This window comes from Mchenga conophoros, linkage group LG14, assembly GCF_057382185.1.
Source record: "Mchenga conophoros isolate Kocher_MC1m ecotype Shallow Benthic linkage group LG14, M_conophoros_male_GT1.1, whole genome shotgun sequence".
Classification (NCBI taxonomy): Eukaryota; Metazoa; Chordata; class Actinopteri; order Cichliformes; family Cichlidae; genus Mchenga; species Mchenga conophoros.
The window spans coordinates 35566152-35583695 of NC_140539.1; the positions used below are offsets into that span (position 1 = coordinate 35566152).

At 41.1% G+C, this 17544-nt stretch overlaps 1 protein-coding gene across 4 annotated transcripts in view; it reads left to right on the plus strand.

Moving 5' to 3' along the window:
- Positions 1-17544, plus strand: part of sptbn4b (spectrin, beta, non-erythrocytic 4b) — a 102030-nt gene that overhangs the window by 69713 nt on the left and 14773 nt on the right. For all 4 annotated transcript variants that reach the window (XR_014888222.1, XM_085244188.1, XM_085244190.1 and 1 more), the window contains exons 26-35: positions 7597-7860; positions 12134-12358; positions 12581-12670; positions 12899-13177; positions 13414-13544; positions 14119-14323; positions 14556-14801; positions 15067-15201; positions 16744-16988; positions 17218-17356. Coding sequence is in view for 3 of the 4 variants with exons in the window: in XM_085244188.1 (XP_085100314.1) it covers positions 7597-7860; positions 12134-12358; positions 12581-12670; positions 12899-13177; positions 13414-13544; positions 14119-14323; positions 14556-14801; positions 15067-15201; positions 16744-16988; positions 17218-17356 (1959 nt within the window). In the remaining variant the exon portion in view is untranslated. The remainder of the gene's footprint in view (positions 1-7596; positions 7861-12133; positions 12359-12580; positions 12671-12898; positions 13178-13413; positions 13545-14118; positions 14324-14555; positions 14802-15066; positions 15202-16743; positions 16989-17217; positions 17357-17544) is intronic.

A 17544-nucleotide genomic window follows, 5' to 3' on the forward strand; every position in this document is an offset into this window, starting at 1 on the left:
CATAGCAAACAGAGTCCTGCATGCTGTGTAACTGAAATGGGAAAAAATGCATTTATTTTTAATGTTTCTGTGTTAGACTTTCATCAGGCAAAACGGTTTGAAACAGCGTCCTACTAATTCCTCTCGTCTCCTGTTTATGAAGTGGATGTTTGCAAAGATAAACCTAAAATGCTAACTAGCAAAATACAGGATGTATGAAACACAGGTAGCTAACCCAAGTTAAGTCTGAGTAAAGTCTTATTAGGTTCATACAATTTAAGTGCCTGCCCAGTCCTGGAGCACTTTTGGCTTTCTAATGCTCTCGAGCCAAAAGGGCACTCAGCAGATGGATGAAGTCCTTCTTTTCCTACAGTCAAAGTGACGCTTTTACAGCAGCACAGAGGAACAAATGGGGGCATTTTTAAGGTAGATGGAAGAACAGCCGTCCTCTTTCTCTGTATTTGTGCATTTTCTGGATGGTATGTGGACATTTGTGCATGTGTGAGTGAGTGCATGTAGTACCCCACAGCAGGCTGCCTTTATCATCAGCTTTTCTTATGAGCAACAGCATGAGTAGTGGAATCATGTGTTGATATGAATAAATGAGTCTGCAATTACAGTTTGGAGGAAAATATACCCTCTGCATAGTGTGCAACCCTACAGAAACCCTGCGACGGTCACGCAGGTCTCCATTTAAGTGCAAGGTGTCAAAAAATCACATGACCAGTGCCTCAGTTTCATATTATATATACCAGCCATCACATTCTTTCCATCACCCCAGGTCGCTGCCATTGGATATTTCTTTTGAAGAAGTAATGTTGATTTGTAGTTGTATCTCCTTGAAGACTGTGGACACGTAGCAAATATTATAAATATGTTTTCAGTCTTTAGACTTCATTGGACCCTGTGTTTGGTTTCTTACCTTATGTCAGAGTTGACCAAGAGTTGACATTAAAACTTCAACCTGGATTGAAGTAAGCAGTTCCATTTGGCTGGACGAGCAGATTTTTTTTACATGTAAATATTGACACGGTAGCTTCAGTGGCCTGAGCGTGACAGACCCACTGACCAACAGAGCGGCAGAGGGGAGGCTCGGGAGCAGATGTCTGCTGTGAAGCGCACACCAGACAGCAGAATGAGGATGATCTGTTGCTGTTAGCATCAGTGCTCCATCAGACTCTCCCTGTCTGTCCTGCACGACTGTACTTCCTGTTTTTCTTCACTTTACATATTCTCTCACATCCTTCTGGGTCTTAGTATTTAAATAATCTTTAATCACATCAACATGGTGCTTTTCATCATCAGTACTTTAACCTCCTAAGACCCGAACTCTTTCATGGCATTTTGATAAATGTAAAAACAAAGAATTATGTGATTTTTTTTTATTTTTTTTATTTTTTTATTTTTTAACCTGATTTTTGTTTCTGAGAAAAATGAGATCCACATATGAGAACATTTCAATACAATAGTGACAGTATAATGTCCTTGTAAGTGGACATCAGGCCCCTGTAGAGCAGAATTTAGTATTTTGGTCTAGACAGCCCAAAATGTGATGTCCACATGTGGACATCCAGGTCCTAGGAGGTTAAAAAAGAGATTTAAAGCAATATTTTTCCTTTTTAAAGTGACTTGTAGTTTGAAATAGAGATGGCACGATACCACTTTTTTATGACCGACACCGATATCATAAATTTGAAATCGGCCAATACTGATATGAATTCAAACTGTTTTTTTAACATCTTGCTGCATTTTGTATAAGTTCAAACTCAAGTTAAAAACAAAACAAAACACTAAAGCTATTCTGTTATACCTGTATGCAAAAAATACACTGCACCCAAAATATTTCATAGTTCAGCAACACTGATCAATCTAATAAACTTAAGCCTACTCCATCCTCCCTATTCTGGTATTTTAAAGAGTAAGCAACCTAACTAATAGGCTTCTAAAACTCCCAGCAAAAAAAAAAAAAAATAGGGAACCACCCCCCACCCTCCACCTCATGATGCTTAATCGACGTAATCAACTTTAATTTGATGAAGTGTGAAAAAAAAATGCACAGAAATCAATTCTTTTTCAAGAATAATTAAATAGATTCAACATCTTTCTTCAACAGAATTGCAGACTGCACAGATGGTACCTTCCCAAAGGAAAAAGTACTATAGCTTACTAGGTTATATTAGACTTAACAATTACTATATACAGTAATGGACTTCTATATATTTTACATCAGATTAAAACTTTGGGTGTCAGATAATTATTCATTAAAAGCTCGACATTTTAAATGAGAATAAGAAAGAAAAGTATGTCTTTGTGCCCCCTTTTCCCTGTTCATGCCCTATCGGCCCCCCTGGCTAAACTTTGCTAGATCCGCCCCTGCACAGTTACCAGCCGTCAGCTACGTAGAAAAAGATCCTCGAGTAGAAAGTAATATTAAATAAATTCTAACAACAGCTTATCAAGCTTAAACGTGCTGCTGTTGTTCAGCCGCTGGTTTCCTCTTTCTGGCGCAAAGTGAGCAATAAACAAACAAGAGAGACGGACTCGCGACAGAAAAGCCGATCAGCTGATCATTAATCAGTTTCATGATTGAAGTAGCAGCGGGAGAGGGAGGGGGAGAGAAGAGGTAGTCGCTCCATATTTCGGTTGTTAAGCTTAAAGCTGGAATGCTTTACAAACATTCAGAGATGAACTTACACACTTGCTTCACTTCTCTCTGGGATCACTTTCTCGGAGATGAAATGCCGGATTGGTAGCGAGGCTCAAAATGCTGAACCAGACCACCGACAGGTCTCGCACGCCACAGCCGCTCTATCACCTGATGCACACTGCTCCAACGTGCTACGGTTATGAGCCGAGTTATGCCATGTCGCAAGTTTTGTGAGGTGCTTTTTTGATATTTAATGGATCGGATTACATTTTTTATTTCTCTCCGATATCCGATCCAGTAATTTAGGTCCGTATCGGACCGATACCGATACGTAATATCGGATCGGTCCATCTCTAGTTTGAAATAATTATTTTTACCATATACGTGGATCTCATGGAGCCCCTGTCTTTTTAAAAGCAGTAAACAATTCTTTAGAGCAGTCTGAAGAGTGAGCTTTTGGCTTTGACTGGATTACTTGTATATACACTACCCTCATTATCTGAAACGTATGTATAATAATAGTATCAACATTTGTAATGCTATATACTATATATGATGTAAGCTGGGTTGGTCTCCAGCTGCCCTGCAACCCTAAGCTTTGAAAGCAGTTAAGATTATGGATGAGTAGACATGAAAGAGAAGTGAAATATGTCCATTTAAACACCTTTTTCAGCCTTTTTGTAACAGAGCAGAGGTGGGTGGTGACCTGAAAGAACTGAACAGTACAGGAGGAAAACCAACCGATAGTGTCATTGTATTTTATATTAGTGCCTAATTATCTCCACTTTTTGTTTTCAGTGTGAAAAAGACACACTGTGGGCTGTGGAGGGGAGTTACGTATGAACATTGTGTGGCAGCTTCCAGCACATGGGCAGCTTTGGTCACTGGTGAACTGGCCCTCCCACATGGAGCAGTACCACTGTGTATTTGAGTCTGAAGCCCCACGGCACAATAATAATGTTCCACGTTAAATAATTCATTGTCACGCTCCCTGCTGGCATGTTATATTTGTTAATAATGTTTATGGAGATTGCACTCTCTATGCTAAACATTGACACACCATAATCACTACTGCAAATACTGAAGAAGAGGAAAACGATAAGCAACATATTTCTGACTTTAGTCCTTTCAGAATAAAAATATCCTGACAGTTCTGACTCAGACTGAAGGCAGCTGCTGCGTAACAGATGATTTAACTCTAACTGTGACTGAGGGGTTTTAATCGGCCTTCAGTAATGGAATATTTCCTCAAAAACAACTATTTTATAATTTTATTTACTGAAATAAATTATTATTTTTGATAGCAAGGATGTTCACTTAAAGGGAGAAGTAATAGTTAGCATCAGTGCAACAGTATCCTAACGTGAAGTCTCAATCTCCAAAAAAGGTTAATGCTTTATTTCCTGTTGGCATCTGTAATCTGATCTAATGACAAGACATTATTCAACTGATTTCACAGGCTGAGTATTTCTACAGTGAGTTGACCCATCTTGTAAAGGTACTCCAAGCTCAGTGTACGGGGTGGGGCTCACACAGATTTCCCCGCTTGGCGTGGGATGTCTACAGATGCTGTCTGTATGCGCTGTGGAATACTGTGCTCCTCTCTGAACTGCAGACTCAGTTTACACAGTATGAGTAGTGTGGAGTAGCAGCTCTGAGCTAGTGGGTGAAGCTGCTCGAGCCCACACAAACCCTCCCACTCACCGCAGAGGATGGCACGCACCAGCAGCCGGAGGGACACCACACAAGAATGAACGCTGACGTAACGCACTAGCAGTGGAAAGGATCGGAAAGTGGTCTGTCTGCTTACAATTCCACTTCTCCTTCTTTGTGTTTGTGTGTGTTGATGTAAAAACAGTGCAGGATTGTGTGAAGATATTTGCTTCTTTTTCTTCTCACCTCTCCATTTGTACCCAGATAGTGGCAATTAAGTTAGCAGCTGCAGATATGGTGTGTATACGGCAGATATAGAGTACCATATGCACTACAGTATACTGTCTTCCATCCTCCTTAGTTCTAGAAGGAAGTCTGGCCACTCAGCAACCATCGGGAAACGCCGGGCACTTCTTTGGGCAGTTATTGCTAAGCATGATCTAAAATATACTTTTATATTTTAATGGACAGCTGCACAAACAACCAGTAAATAGTAGAGCATTGAGATAAATCTGATTATTGTTTCATAAATCCAGGCTCATCAATACATTTTACTTTCAAATATCAAACCTAGCTTTGTACTGTTACCTCATCAAAATGTATTTTTCGGTAGATTGTTGGTTTGGGCTGACCTTCAGTGAGTGATGTTTTTATGACCTACTCTCACTCACATTTACACCTCGGTGTTGCCTAGAGGTTCCCGTAACTGCCCTGCTTATCTCGGTGTCTGGACCGGAAGCTGTCTTATCTCATCACTGGGCTCCAGTTTCCAGTCATGATGCAGCTCTGTATGTCTGCAGATTTTATGATAACTCGAGTGAGTGAGACAGGATGTTGTCCTCTGTGGATGATGAGTCACTGCTCAAGGATACTTTAGCATCCTGGTGAAAATTCGAGGCAGTCTGAAAAGTACCACCCACCAAGAACCAAATGGTGGAAAATTGAACCTTTTCTTCAGAAAAATAGGTCAGACAACTCAAAAAAATATTTTTAAAAAATGTCCGTCCTTTCAGTTTCTGTTGCACAGTAAAATCAAATCTAAAATAAAGTTTTGCACATTTTCACATCTTTACGATTAACCCTTTTTACTTATTCTTTAAATTCAAACTGGACATGAACCTTACAGGCTATGGTTGTCTCATATTTTGCCCTCCAACAGGTGCGGTTTTCACCCATGTTTGTGGTCCTCGGAGGAACCTGAAAGGACTTTAGATATAATCTGAGAATAGACGCATTTTGATGTCAACTTTTGGTTTTGGACTGTGCATTTCGAAGCTTCAACATTAGCAATTTAGCCACTGCATGTTAATTTTTTATGCAGGATTTACCATATATTGTTCATCAAAGTTATCTGCTAATGTTAGCAAGCTGCATCCAACACACATATGCACATATCAGCTAATTCGTGACTAAAGCAAGAGCTTTGTGGATGGTCTGTGTCACACAGCAAGCCATAGTTTTAGTCAGATAAAGCGTAATCTTTAATGTAACTAAAAGGATACAAATGAATAAGTTATAAAAGTATTCACCCCCTGTATATTTGTTATTACGTTGTTATAAAGAGGGAGATTATCCGTAGCGGTCAGAGGAGTTTTTGTAGCAGGCTTCAGTCCGTAACTTTTGACCAAGGAACTGAGATGCAAAGAAAAGCACAGTCATCCACAGTAATCCACACATTACCAAGTATTATTTATTTTATTTTTTTGATAAAGACAAGTTGGCAAGCTACGAGTGCCAGTTTGTTGTTTTTCAAAGTTAAGCTGGAATTTTAATTCCAGTGTATATCAAATAATTTAAAGTCCGTGTTCCTAAAATGGACTTTGGAAGTTTGGCCCACAGTTAATTCCTTAGATTTTTAATGCTTTTCTATGTTTGTTTATAGGAAATCCTTTGTTCTTTGTTCATATTGGGGGATGTTTTTAGGTCCCTTTCTTTCTAATAAACACACAAACCAGCACCTCATGTTCACCTGCTCCCAGACTTTTTTCATTTCGCCTCCTCAGTGAAATCCCTCCCCCATCTAATTGATATTCATACAGAGTGTGTGTGCGTGTGTGCGTGTGTGTGTGTGTGTGTGTGTGTGTGTGTGTGTGTGTGTGTGTAATGGTTCTGAATGGGATGAGGTACAAAAGGGGCAGAAATATGAAAAGGCGAGAGAGATGGGGGAAGGGACGTGTGGGGTAATTTATGAGGTATTTTAGTAGGAGGAGGTTTTACACACACACACACACACACACACACACACACACACACACACACACACACACACACACACACACACACACACACACACACAACATTTCCACAGAATCAATATTCAAACACAGGAAGACTTGTAAATGCGATGAAGCACATTTATAAATTTATACCTGCTTCATTTTTTATATGTTTTGTATTTTATATATTATTTTTTACACGTTATTACGTCACATCTCCATGTAATGATTATGATTATTATTTTTTCTTGTTTACTAGTATTTTCTCAATTTATTGTGCAGTCTCTAAATGTCTGTCCAAAGCTTCCAAAAATGACTTATAAAACCCATAAACAGCTAGAAATGTATGAAATTAAGAGTTAAGACGCTAAAGAGTGTGATATTTCTATTAAAAATATTTAAAATTGTTACTATTTAATTTTCTGGTGGTTGAATACTAAATTGGTATACTAATGACTTTTTCATTTTCAATGCTTTAGGTTCATAGTTTCGTTTATTTATGTACAACGTCATTGATATCCTACACTGCACAGATTTTCAACCACGCTTTTATTGTGAAAAGTGGATTAGAGATCAATAATTATTTTTATTACAAATAGAGAAATCGACCCCACTTTCATAAAGCTATTTTAATGTCCGCTTGACATAAACTTTTAGATTTAGATTTATGAGTGCAATCTCCATAAACATTTTAGATTTTTGCTTAAATAAAATTTGCATAGCGGTGCAGACCAAGTGATCTGCATGAAAACGATATATTCTCAGAGATTTTACGTTTATGTTGGTACTCCCCAGGTGCTAATTAGAGATGTCGATTCACTGATTGATGTGTTAATTAAACTACATAATGGCCTTATTATCATAATAGGTTGTGTGTTTTTAATGCCTTTGTGATTATGAAGTGTCATTTTGTAGCTTAATTGCCTTTTGTTTTCAGTAGTAAATGTTCTATTTGCACATTTGCCTCTGATCTACGTGTACTCTGGGCTAATTATACATTTTCGGTATGTTAATGAATAATCCTTTCGCATTAAGACATAAAAGGTCTTAATTTTCTCCCCCGTCTCCCTCTGTGTTCCCCCTCATTTCCTGTCCATCCAGGAGGGCCAGCAACTGATCCAGGAGAAGCCGGAGCTCAGCCCGGTGGTGCGGAAGAAGCTGGAGGAGATCAGGGAGTGCTGGCAGGATCTGGAGAGCACCACTCAGGCAAAAGCCCGCCAGCTTTTTGAAGCCAACAAGGCCGACCTGCTGGTGCAGAGTTACGAAAGCCTCGACCAGAGACTGGGCCAGCTCGAGGGTCAACTGGCCTACGTCGACCAGGGACAGGACCTCACCACCGTCAACAAGCAGCTCAAAAAACTGCATGTACGTAACATTCAAGTGGTTTTTGGCACATTGCTGCAGCCATTTCACCCACAGATGCGTTCCTCTAACCTCTGAAGTGGCTTAAGTTATGATTTCTTTGTACAAAGATGCTTTTTCTGTTTCATCTGTCAGGTAGTGAGTTCTTGGTTTCCAGAGTTTAGACTTTTATTGAATTTTAACCTGATAATAATAAATATTTAACTGTAAATGAACTGAAAATCAAATTAACTGAGGTTTATCCTTATATAACTGTATTCTTGGGTGGATTTTTTGGGGAGTTTTGGGGTTTTTTCTTAGTTTTTCCGTAGTTTTAGCCCAGTTTTGCCCTAAACTGTTAACGTAATTCTGCATCTTTGCTTCCTTGCATGTTGAACCATCTCAGAGTGAATCACTGTTTACGTTATTGTCGCTACACAGAGATGGCCTCAGCTCATTAATATTCAAACAAAACCTCATGTTTGAAAATGACTAACAGCAACATTTCTCACTGCGCCTGCACAGCTTTCTGTTTGCTTTCCATCTCATTTTAGCAAAGTCAGCTTCTCATAAGTTCGCGCCAGCATTAATCTTTAATTTGCGCTGATGGTTTTTGGACACAACGTAAGCCGTCAGTGTTCGTGCAAACCAGGTGAGCTTTAACACAAGTCTCATCCCAAGATCATTTTACAAATACAGACGGTGACAAGTTTTTAATATTTTCACATATAGTTGCCAGTATCATGCTGATTGTTCTGCCTGGTTAAAGGCTGATTGTTTGTGACTTATTGGACTCAATCTGTGTTTGTCGCGTATTTGGTTATTTTGTTATAATTTATTTATGGCACACACTAGCATTAAGGTCATAATTAATCTTCATTTATCTTAATTTTAAACACTAGACATCTGGTTCATGTATAATTCTATCAGAGTGAGAGATAAGCCCTCTGTAGTGGGAAAACTGATGTTTTATTGAGTAAAAATAGTAATCTGTGCTTATTCATAAACATGGCATCTGTGAGTGGATGCAGCTAGTGCTTATTTATTTGTAAGCACAATATACTCTAACTTTAGTAAGTTTCAATGTTCAGTTGACCCCTGTTACGTTTATTAGTACTAGTATCACTGTAGCTGTTTACTCCAGGTATTTTTAAATATTTGAAGAACGGTGTAGCACATCTTTTTCATAAGGCAAGTCAGAAAGGCAAACAGATCCAGTGTTGCAGCAGACGTCCACACACGGTTTACCATGAAGAAAGTGAAATTACTCTGGTCATGTGTTGCTGTGTGAGAAGTGAGTTGCAGGACAGAGAAACTAGCCTCAAAGCATCAGCTTTTAATGCTGTTGATGCAAAAGCTAAAGTCCAGAAGAATCCAAAATAAAGAGCAGGCTTTAAATGTCCAGAAAACATTAGAATTTCAGGAATATTAGAAGTTCAGGAACATGGAACAAGGGTACAGATCTCTTAATCGGAGCTGACTCTGGTCTTCTCACCATTCTCGTCCTTTTAGATCTGAGCTCAGCCTTTGACACCATTTCTCACTCTGTCCTTCTAAGCAGACTTTCCTCTCTCGGCATCTCTGACACACCCCTCGCCTGGTTTCAATCATATCTCCTCGACCGTTCCCAGTTTATTCAACTAAGATCATTCCGCTCTCGTCTATTCCCCATCACCTCTGGTGTACCCCAAGGCTCAGTTTTAGGCCCTCTTCTCTTCATAATATACATCCTCCCTCTAGGTACCATCTTCCGCAAATTTGATCTTCAGTTTCACTGTTTTGCTGATGACACCCAGTTATATCTCTCTTGCAAACCTGATTCCTCCCTCCCACCTTCTTCCCTTACAGAATGTCTATCCGAGTTAAAATCCTGGTTTACCTCTAATTTTCTAAAGCTCAATGAGGATAAAACTGAGATCCTCCTTATTGGCACCAAATCCAACCTTTTGAAGGCAAACCATTTCTCACTCACCATCGATAACTCCACAGTTCTCCCTTCTCCTCAGGTTAAGAGCCTTGGTGTCATCCTAGACAGTTCACTTTCTTATAAATCACACATCAATAACCTCACCCGTTCTGCCTACTTCCATCTACGTAACATTAACAGATTGCTTCCTTCTCTTTCCACCCAGTCTACGTCCATTCTTGCCCACAGTCTTGTTACCTCCCGTATTGACTACTGCAATTCTCTTCTGCATGGTCTCCCCCAAAAATCCCTCCATAAGCTTCAACTGGTTCAGAACTCTGCTGCTCGCATTATCACCAGAACCCCCTCCTACCAGCACATCACCCCTGTTCTTCAGGAACTTCACTGGCTCCCTGTGAAATTCCGGATAATTTTCAAACTTCTTCTGCTCACCTTCAAGGCCCTTCATAACCTCGCTCCTTCTTACCTTTCTGACCTGTTAACCACCACTTGTTCTGCCCGTTCACTTCGTTCTTCTTCTTCTGTCCAGCTTACTGTACCTTCCTTCTGCCTCACCACCATGGGAAGCAGAGCTTTCAGCTGCTCTGCTCCCAGGTTGTGGAATTCTCTGCCCCCTGAAATAAGAAATATTGGTTCTCTCCCCCAGTTTAAATCCCAACTCAAAACTCATCTGTTCAAATCTGCATATTCACTGTGAATCCACTGTTTGTTCATTTTATCTTGTGCTTTATTTTATTGTTCTTATTCTGCCATTGTTTTACTAAGTGTTTTATCCTATTGTAAAGTGTCCTTGGGTGACTTGAAAGGTGCTCATAAATAAAATTTATTATTATTATTATTATTATTACAGCAATGAGGGACCACTCGACAAAGCACAAGAGGAGACTCAAACAGTACACAGTACATAATACAATACATAGAATACAATACACTGAAGGGCGATTTGGCCAGAGTGGAGACACCTGTGTGGAGTGGAGACACACCATCATAATCAGTATTTATTGGAGCTTAATACTGGGAACAAGAGACGTGAGACTACCAAAATAAAACAGGTTGAGCACAGGCATGACACAGGGCAAAGCTGTACGCAAAAAATAAACAACCTAAGCATCGCCACGAGGATCATTAATAATAAACAAAACCCAAGAAACCAAAACGCTTGGTCAATGAACCAGGACCCAGGTGATATTTGGAACATCGCAAATAAATAGATTTGTGCAAGTCAGACAGTTTACGGGTCTCTGTTACAGCACTGGACTCATTTTTATTCACATTTGTGGACTGGTCGATAGATCTAGTAAAAAAAAAATGCCTGTTGCATGCATGACAGTTTGCATAGAGAACAAATTGCTGAACGTTCATCAGATCAAGGTTAAAGCTTTGCATGTGTCCTCCTTTATCTTACACTGGGCCTGGGTGAAGCGCCTCTGTTCATCTAGTCACTGAAGAAAAACTGTTGTAGCTCCTTTCCCCTCCCTTTAGGATAGGAACTGCAAATGGGGTCAGCAACCTGTTAACCATATTAGAGATATTCCCTCATACAAAACCAAGAGTGAAAGAAAACTGAGTGTTTAGAAAAGTCTGGAGCCTGAGCTTCTTAAATAGCTGGGTTACTAGTTTGATGAATATGCATTTCTTTCTTTTTTTGGTCTGTCACCTCAATAAAAGAATCCAAATTTGGGCACACTTGCATTACATCTGCCAGTCAACGTGTGATCTTGGGATGTAACTCGCAATTTGCCCTCCAGCCGTGGTGGTTTGGGCAAGGCGGGAACTCGTTTATACAGCAGGTTCGACCCGGGCTGACGCACAGATTCATCCATTCATTGCTTCATCATTTCACCAGACATCTCTCGCTCTCCTCTCCCACAGCATGCCGCTTACAGCTTCCTTTAACAGGCCGCCATTAGCACTGCTTTACCACATCATCATAACTCCACTACCCAGCATCCATCCTGGCAAGGGGTACAGTAACCTTCACTACACTTCATGTCTGTTAACCACCTGTTCTTGTGCTGTTTTGGGTTATCCTCAGTCTCATCTTATCCATCTGTTGCTTAATACATATAAATCTACTGAATTTATTACAGTTTTTAAAAAGATGTTTTATAAACTTTGACGTGGTAAGTTAAAAAGTTAAATAAAATCAGTATTACAGGGAATAAAACAACTACATTAAAGTGAAAAAAACTAAAATCATGTAAACTTTGTTTCCTGCCACACTCTTTTCATCTCACTCATGTCATTTTTATCTTCTCTCACATGATGACATGTTTCTTCCATCCAGTTTCTCTTGTCTCCTCTCTCCTGCCTCAGTTACATTCTTCTGCCCGGTAACTACACTCACCCTCTCCTCTTCCTCCTCCTCAGACCCTGGAGACCCAGATGGAGGAATGGTATAAGGAGGTAGGGCAGCTTCAGGTGCAGGCATCCTCCATCCCGCAGCAGACGCAGGTCAAGGAGACGGTTGCAGAGCGACAGGCCGCCGTGGAGGCCAGGATGGTGCGTTTGATCGAGCCGCTGAAGGAGAGGCGACGCATCCTGCTGGCGTCCAAGGAAGTTCATCAAGTTGGGCGAGACCTGGAGGATGAGATTGTGAGCTGACAACACAACCAGATTCACACTCACTACACAAAACACAGGAGTCGTGTTATTGCATGTTCTAATTTTGTTATTGTTACTTTTTTATCTATTTGTAATTGAGGTGAAATATACCAGGCTTCTCTTTAATCTGTACATGAGGTGTGGACATGCATGTTCACATATTCATACATGTACAAATATTCATTTCTTTTCGTCATACCATTGCGGTTGAAGTTGTGGGTCCAGGAACGCCTCCCGATGGCCATGTCTCAGGAGCACGGCTCTACTCTGCAGGCTGTGCAGCAGCTAATGAAGAAGAACCAGGTAAGAAAACCTGAATAGCTGCTAATTAAACTGCAGCCTTAGCCTGAAACCTTAACAGAGGTCCCGTTCCTCTTCGCGATAGACCCCCTGCACCCTAAAGCTTTAAACGCAGAGCTCAAGTCACTAAATAACTGATGACTTGTGATAAAGATAATGTCCAGCCTCTGAGTTCTGATCCATCCGTTTACACTCTCAACATCTAAATAGCTCTTTCTGCCTGTGCTGTAGAATCTTCAGAGGGAGCTGCAGAGCCACAGGAGCAGAATTGATGATGTCCTGGAGAGGGCGGGGATCATTGGCTCCATACGCAGCCCTGAGGCAGACTGCATCAGGGCAGGTCACGACCAGCTGTCCCAGCTGTGGGCTCTGCTTTGGGCCGAGACTGAGAGGAGGCAGCTGGTCCTGGATGCCATGTACCAGGCCCAGCAGTACTACTTCGATACAGCCGAGGTCGAGGCCTGGCTGAGTGAGCAGGAGTTGCACATGATGAATGAGGAGAAGGGAAAGGTAAAATTATTTGTCTGAAATATTTATCATTGAAGTAAAAAAAAAAAACTCTTTAAAATCACAGGAGCCGTCTTACACACACAGTTCTCTGCAGAATATGCGATTGTCATCTGAATATGTGATACTGTGTTTGTTGGACTCTAATGTGAGCAGGATTTTTTACATGCAGTTTTATTCTGTGTGTGTATACTGAAATTAAAGTGTCATTTCTCGTGTGTTCTTCCTCCTCCTGCCAGGATGAGCAGAGCACGCTGCAGCTGCTGAAGAAGCATTTGGTCCTAGAACAGACCATCGAAGACTACGCTGAGACCATCGGCCTGCTTTCACAGCAGTGCCGGCAGCTGCTGGAGATGGGACATCCAGACTGGTGAGCAGTTAAACACATGCACAAAATCTGACAGAAATTTCTGTCACAACATCTTAAATACAGAAAAGCACCGAATCTCTGGATTATAAAAGGTTTTTCATCATTCACTTCAGTTGTATTTTTATAGCAGTATTTCACAACAAGAGCTTTGTGTTATGAGGTAAAGAAACCTGAGAAAGAAAACCAACCTTAAAACGATCGTCTCTGTTGAAGGGGAGAAAGATTTCTGTTATAACAGGAAGGAGGAGGCTCGGGGGCAGTCGTCTGCTGCCACCGTGTGGAGGTGTGAGAGGAAAGCAGAGAAAAGACAGACACAATCAGCAAAAAGTAGACGTTAATGACTTGCAGTAATGGAATAAAACCACGTGGGGAAAGAAAAAGAGGAGAGTGGGGAAGCACTAAGTGATGGCGAGATCCTGATCCATAAATAATCCGAAAGGAAAGTTTAAATCCTAATCCTGAAAGTAGAAGCGATGTCTGTCTCTCGAGCTGGGGGAGCAGTTACTGCTACACTCCTCCTAGCTTTTTTTTTTTTTTGTGCCTTACCTTACACTCTTCCTCCTCTCTTCCACAGCGAACAGATCAGCAAGCGTCAGTCACAGATAGACCGTCTGTACGTGTCTCTGAAGGACCTGGTGGAGGAGAGGAAGAGCCGTCTGGAGCAGCAGTACTGGCTGTACCAGCTCAACAGGGAGGTGGATGAGTTGGAGCAGTGGATCGCTCAGAGGGAGGTGGTCGCCAGCTCGCCTGAACTGGGTCAAGACTATGAGCATGTCACAGTAAGTGTGTCGACAGATGGCCTCTGCACATGAATAATAGATTCAGGTAACAGATTTTATTACCTGAAATTTAAATATTACAAGTAAAATCTCAAAAGGGGTTTCATTTGATTGTAATGTCTAATTATGTTCTTTATTTGACTTGAATGAATGAATGAATGAATGAATGAATGAATACATTAAAATTAGCAGACCGATTTGCTGCAGTAAATAAAACATGCCACACTTCCAGGTCCTACAGGAGAAGTTTACAGAGTTTGCATCAGAAACGGGCAGCGTGGGCCAGGAGCGAGTGACAGCCGTCAATCAGATGGTGGATGAGCTCATCGACTACGGCCACTCAGAAGCAGCCACCATCGCCGAATGGAAGGACGGAGTGAACGAAGCCTGGGCCGACCTGCTGGAGCTCATGGAGACCCGCGGTCAGATGCTCGCTGCTTCACACCAGCTGCACAAATTCTTCTTCGACTGCAGAGAGGTAAGAGGAGCAAAGCCAAGACGGGCCACAAATTAAACCAAAGGACACACACACACACATATAATGCCGGATATGATAAAGAGCAGATTCATTTAATTTAATTTCACACTTTTATCTTTTTTTATGTCGGGTCACCACAGTGTACATTGGCCTTCGTGATGAGAACAGCTTGAAAAAGAAAGAAAATAGGAAAAATGTAAATCAGGTGCCGATAGAGCATTTCTGCCCTACAAACAGGCAAAATTTCTCCACTGCCTTTTTTCAGGTTTTAGCCCAGATTGATGACAAACATCGAAGGTTGCCAGAGGTTCGGGCTCGGCAGGGCAGCACTTCCAACACCAGCACCCTGCAGAGACTCCTGCACACCTTCGAGCAGGACATTCAGCTGCTTGTCACACAGGTACAGCTGCACATCGATCAACAGACCCTCCTCTAATCTTCATTTAAGGAAAAATTAAAGGAGAATTAAAGGAAGAAGATTGATATTATCTATATTTGGTCTGCAGGAATCTTTATAGAAACTTATTTAGTGATTTTTTTTATTTGTAAATCCATAACAGATGCAATATGGCGAGTAGCTGTCAGGGGCTGGGTCTCTGAACCAGCGTTTTGTCTTATTTTTGTATTGTTTTCTTATGTTTACATTGTGCTCTGTTCATGAAATTCTGAAATTATATTAAGTGTTTGCTTTGTTATCGTCTTGAGTTGCAGTATAGTTTAGGTCCTTTTACGTCGCCTTAGTTATGAGTCTGTCCCAGTTTTCTGTGTCATGTATTTTCTGTCTGTGTGTTTTCATGTTGCTCATGTCATGTCCACGTTTCCTGTTTTATTTTGAAAGAGTTTTGTGTTCTTGGTTTTTTACGTTTAGTTTTACTCTCCCCTTTGTCATTATGTCTCATTCTAGTCAACTGTGTCCTCGTGTGTCTCCTCTTCCCCTCATCACCTCATGTGTGTATTAAAGTCCTCTGTCTCCCTTTGTTCATTGTCGCATCGTCTGTGTTACCTTCCCTACCCATTGTCACAGTTTCCCAGTCAAGTCATAGTTGTTATCTTGTCTCGTCATAGTATAAAGTCACAGTGAGAGTCATAGTTTCCCAGGTTATGTTCAGGTTTTTCCTCACTTTAGCCATGTTGTATTTTCGTGAGTTTTCAGCCCTAAATAAAGGCTTGCTTTTCGTTATGTCCAGTTTTTGTCTCCTCGCCTCTGTCTGCAATTGGGTCCTCTACTCTCTCCACATGGTCTGCCCCGGCAGCCCGTGACAGTAGCTAACAGCCATTTGTGCTACTGACTGCAAACAGTTTAAATGTGAAAGGAATAACATCTGGAATTTGAAAAAAAATTAATCATTAGCATTGACTGTTAATATTGATTACAAAAGTGTAAATCATTTTTTGCATGCTATTTTAGAAGTTACCTGGCTAACTGAGTAATCCTAATTGGTGCAGTGACCCCCCATGTGGATTTAAAAAGTAAAGAATATCAGTATATCAGAAACTGAATCCAGAAATGATAGACTTTAATGCATTTTTATAACCAATAAAAAACACTGAACTGAACCAAATTATGTGAATTTGTTTAAATTAAATCAAATTCACATAAAATCTATTTCATTGGATAGTAAAGTTTTTGGTTCTTTGTGAGTCTGCCATTTTCATGGCAACACCATCTTCTTACTCTGCATTTAATTTTGCTTGATCTAGTCTCTGTCGTGCACCTGGGCAGCAGGAACAGTGCTACTCAAGAAAGATGCAAAAGCACAGATGTTCTGTGCCTACTCAGGTGACAGAGCCTGCACCACTTGGCCCTGACGAAACACAGCTGTCTTGGCAGCTGTGTTTCGTGCGTCACTCGGAAAACAAACTCTCTCTTTCCTTTTTTCAATTCTGTTTCGTCCCTGTTCAGTTGAGCTGTTTACTAAAGCTTGCCTTCACGCTCTGCCAGGTGCGTCAGCTGCAAGAGAGCGCAGCCCAGCTGAGGACGGTGTACGCTGGCGAGAAGGCCGAAGCCATCGCGTGCCGTGAGCACGAAGTGATGCAGTGCTGGAAAGAGCTGCTAACATCCTGCGAAGAGTGTCGGGTGCAGATCACCACAGAGACTGACAAGCTGAGGTTCTTCGGCATGGTCCGAGATCAGATCATGTGGATGGACTCGATCATCTGTCAGATAGGGACAGGAGAGAAGCCCAGGTATCTACAATACCTTCTACATATGCATGTGGCACCCTGCATAGCAGCCTCAATATCTGTTCACCACATGCACTGTTTAAGATCAAACTCATTTATTTTCTTTTAAAAAAAATGTACATATGAAATATCATTTTGCTTTTTATGGTTCATTATAATAGCATGTGATGGTCAGCATTCGTGGGCATAGTGAAAGTCTTCAGTGAGTTCAGGTTCTGTGTGGTTCCTGCAGGGACGTGTCCTCAGTAGAGGTGCTGATGAACTATCACCAGAGTCTTAAGAGTGAAGTAGAGGCTCGCAGTCAGAGCATCCTGGAGTGTATTGAGATGGGAAAAACCCTGCTGGCGGCTAGAAACCCTGCAGCTGAAGAGGTGAGATGAGTAAACATGATAAAGACTGTCACTTTAAGTCCAATTTAAACACTGATATCTAAACCTCAGTTTGTTTATAACTTTGAAGACTCTGGTTGAGTGGGCTCACGAGTCGATTAGCCTCCTCTGCAGAGTCATATTGCTAGTTTTAGGCTCTACTAGAGGGGCTTTACATGATTCACTAAAAT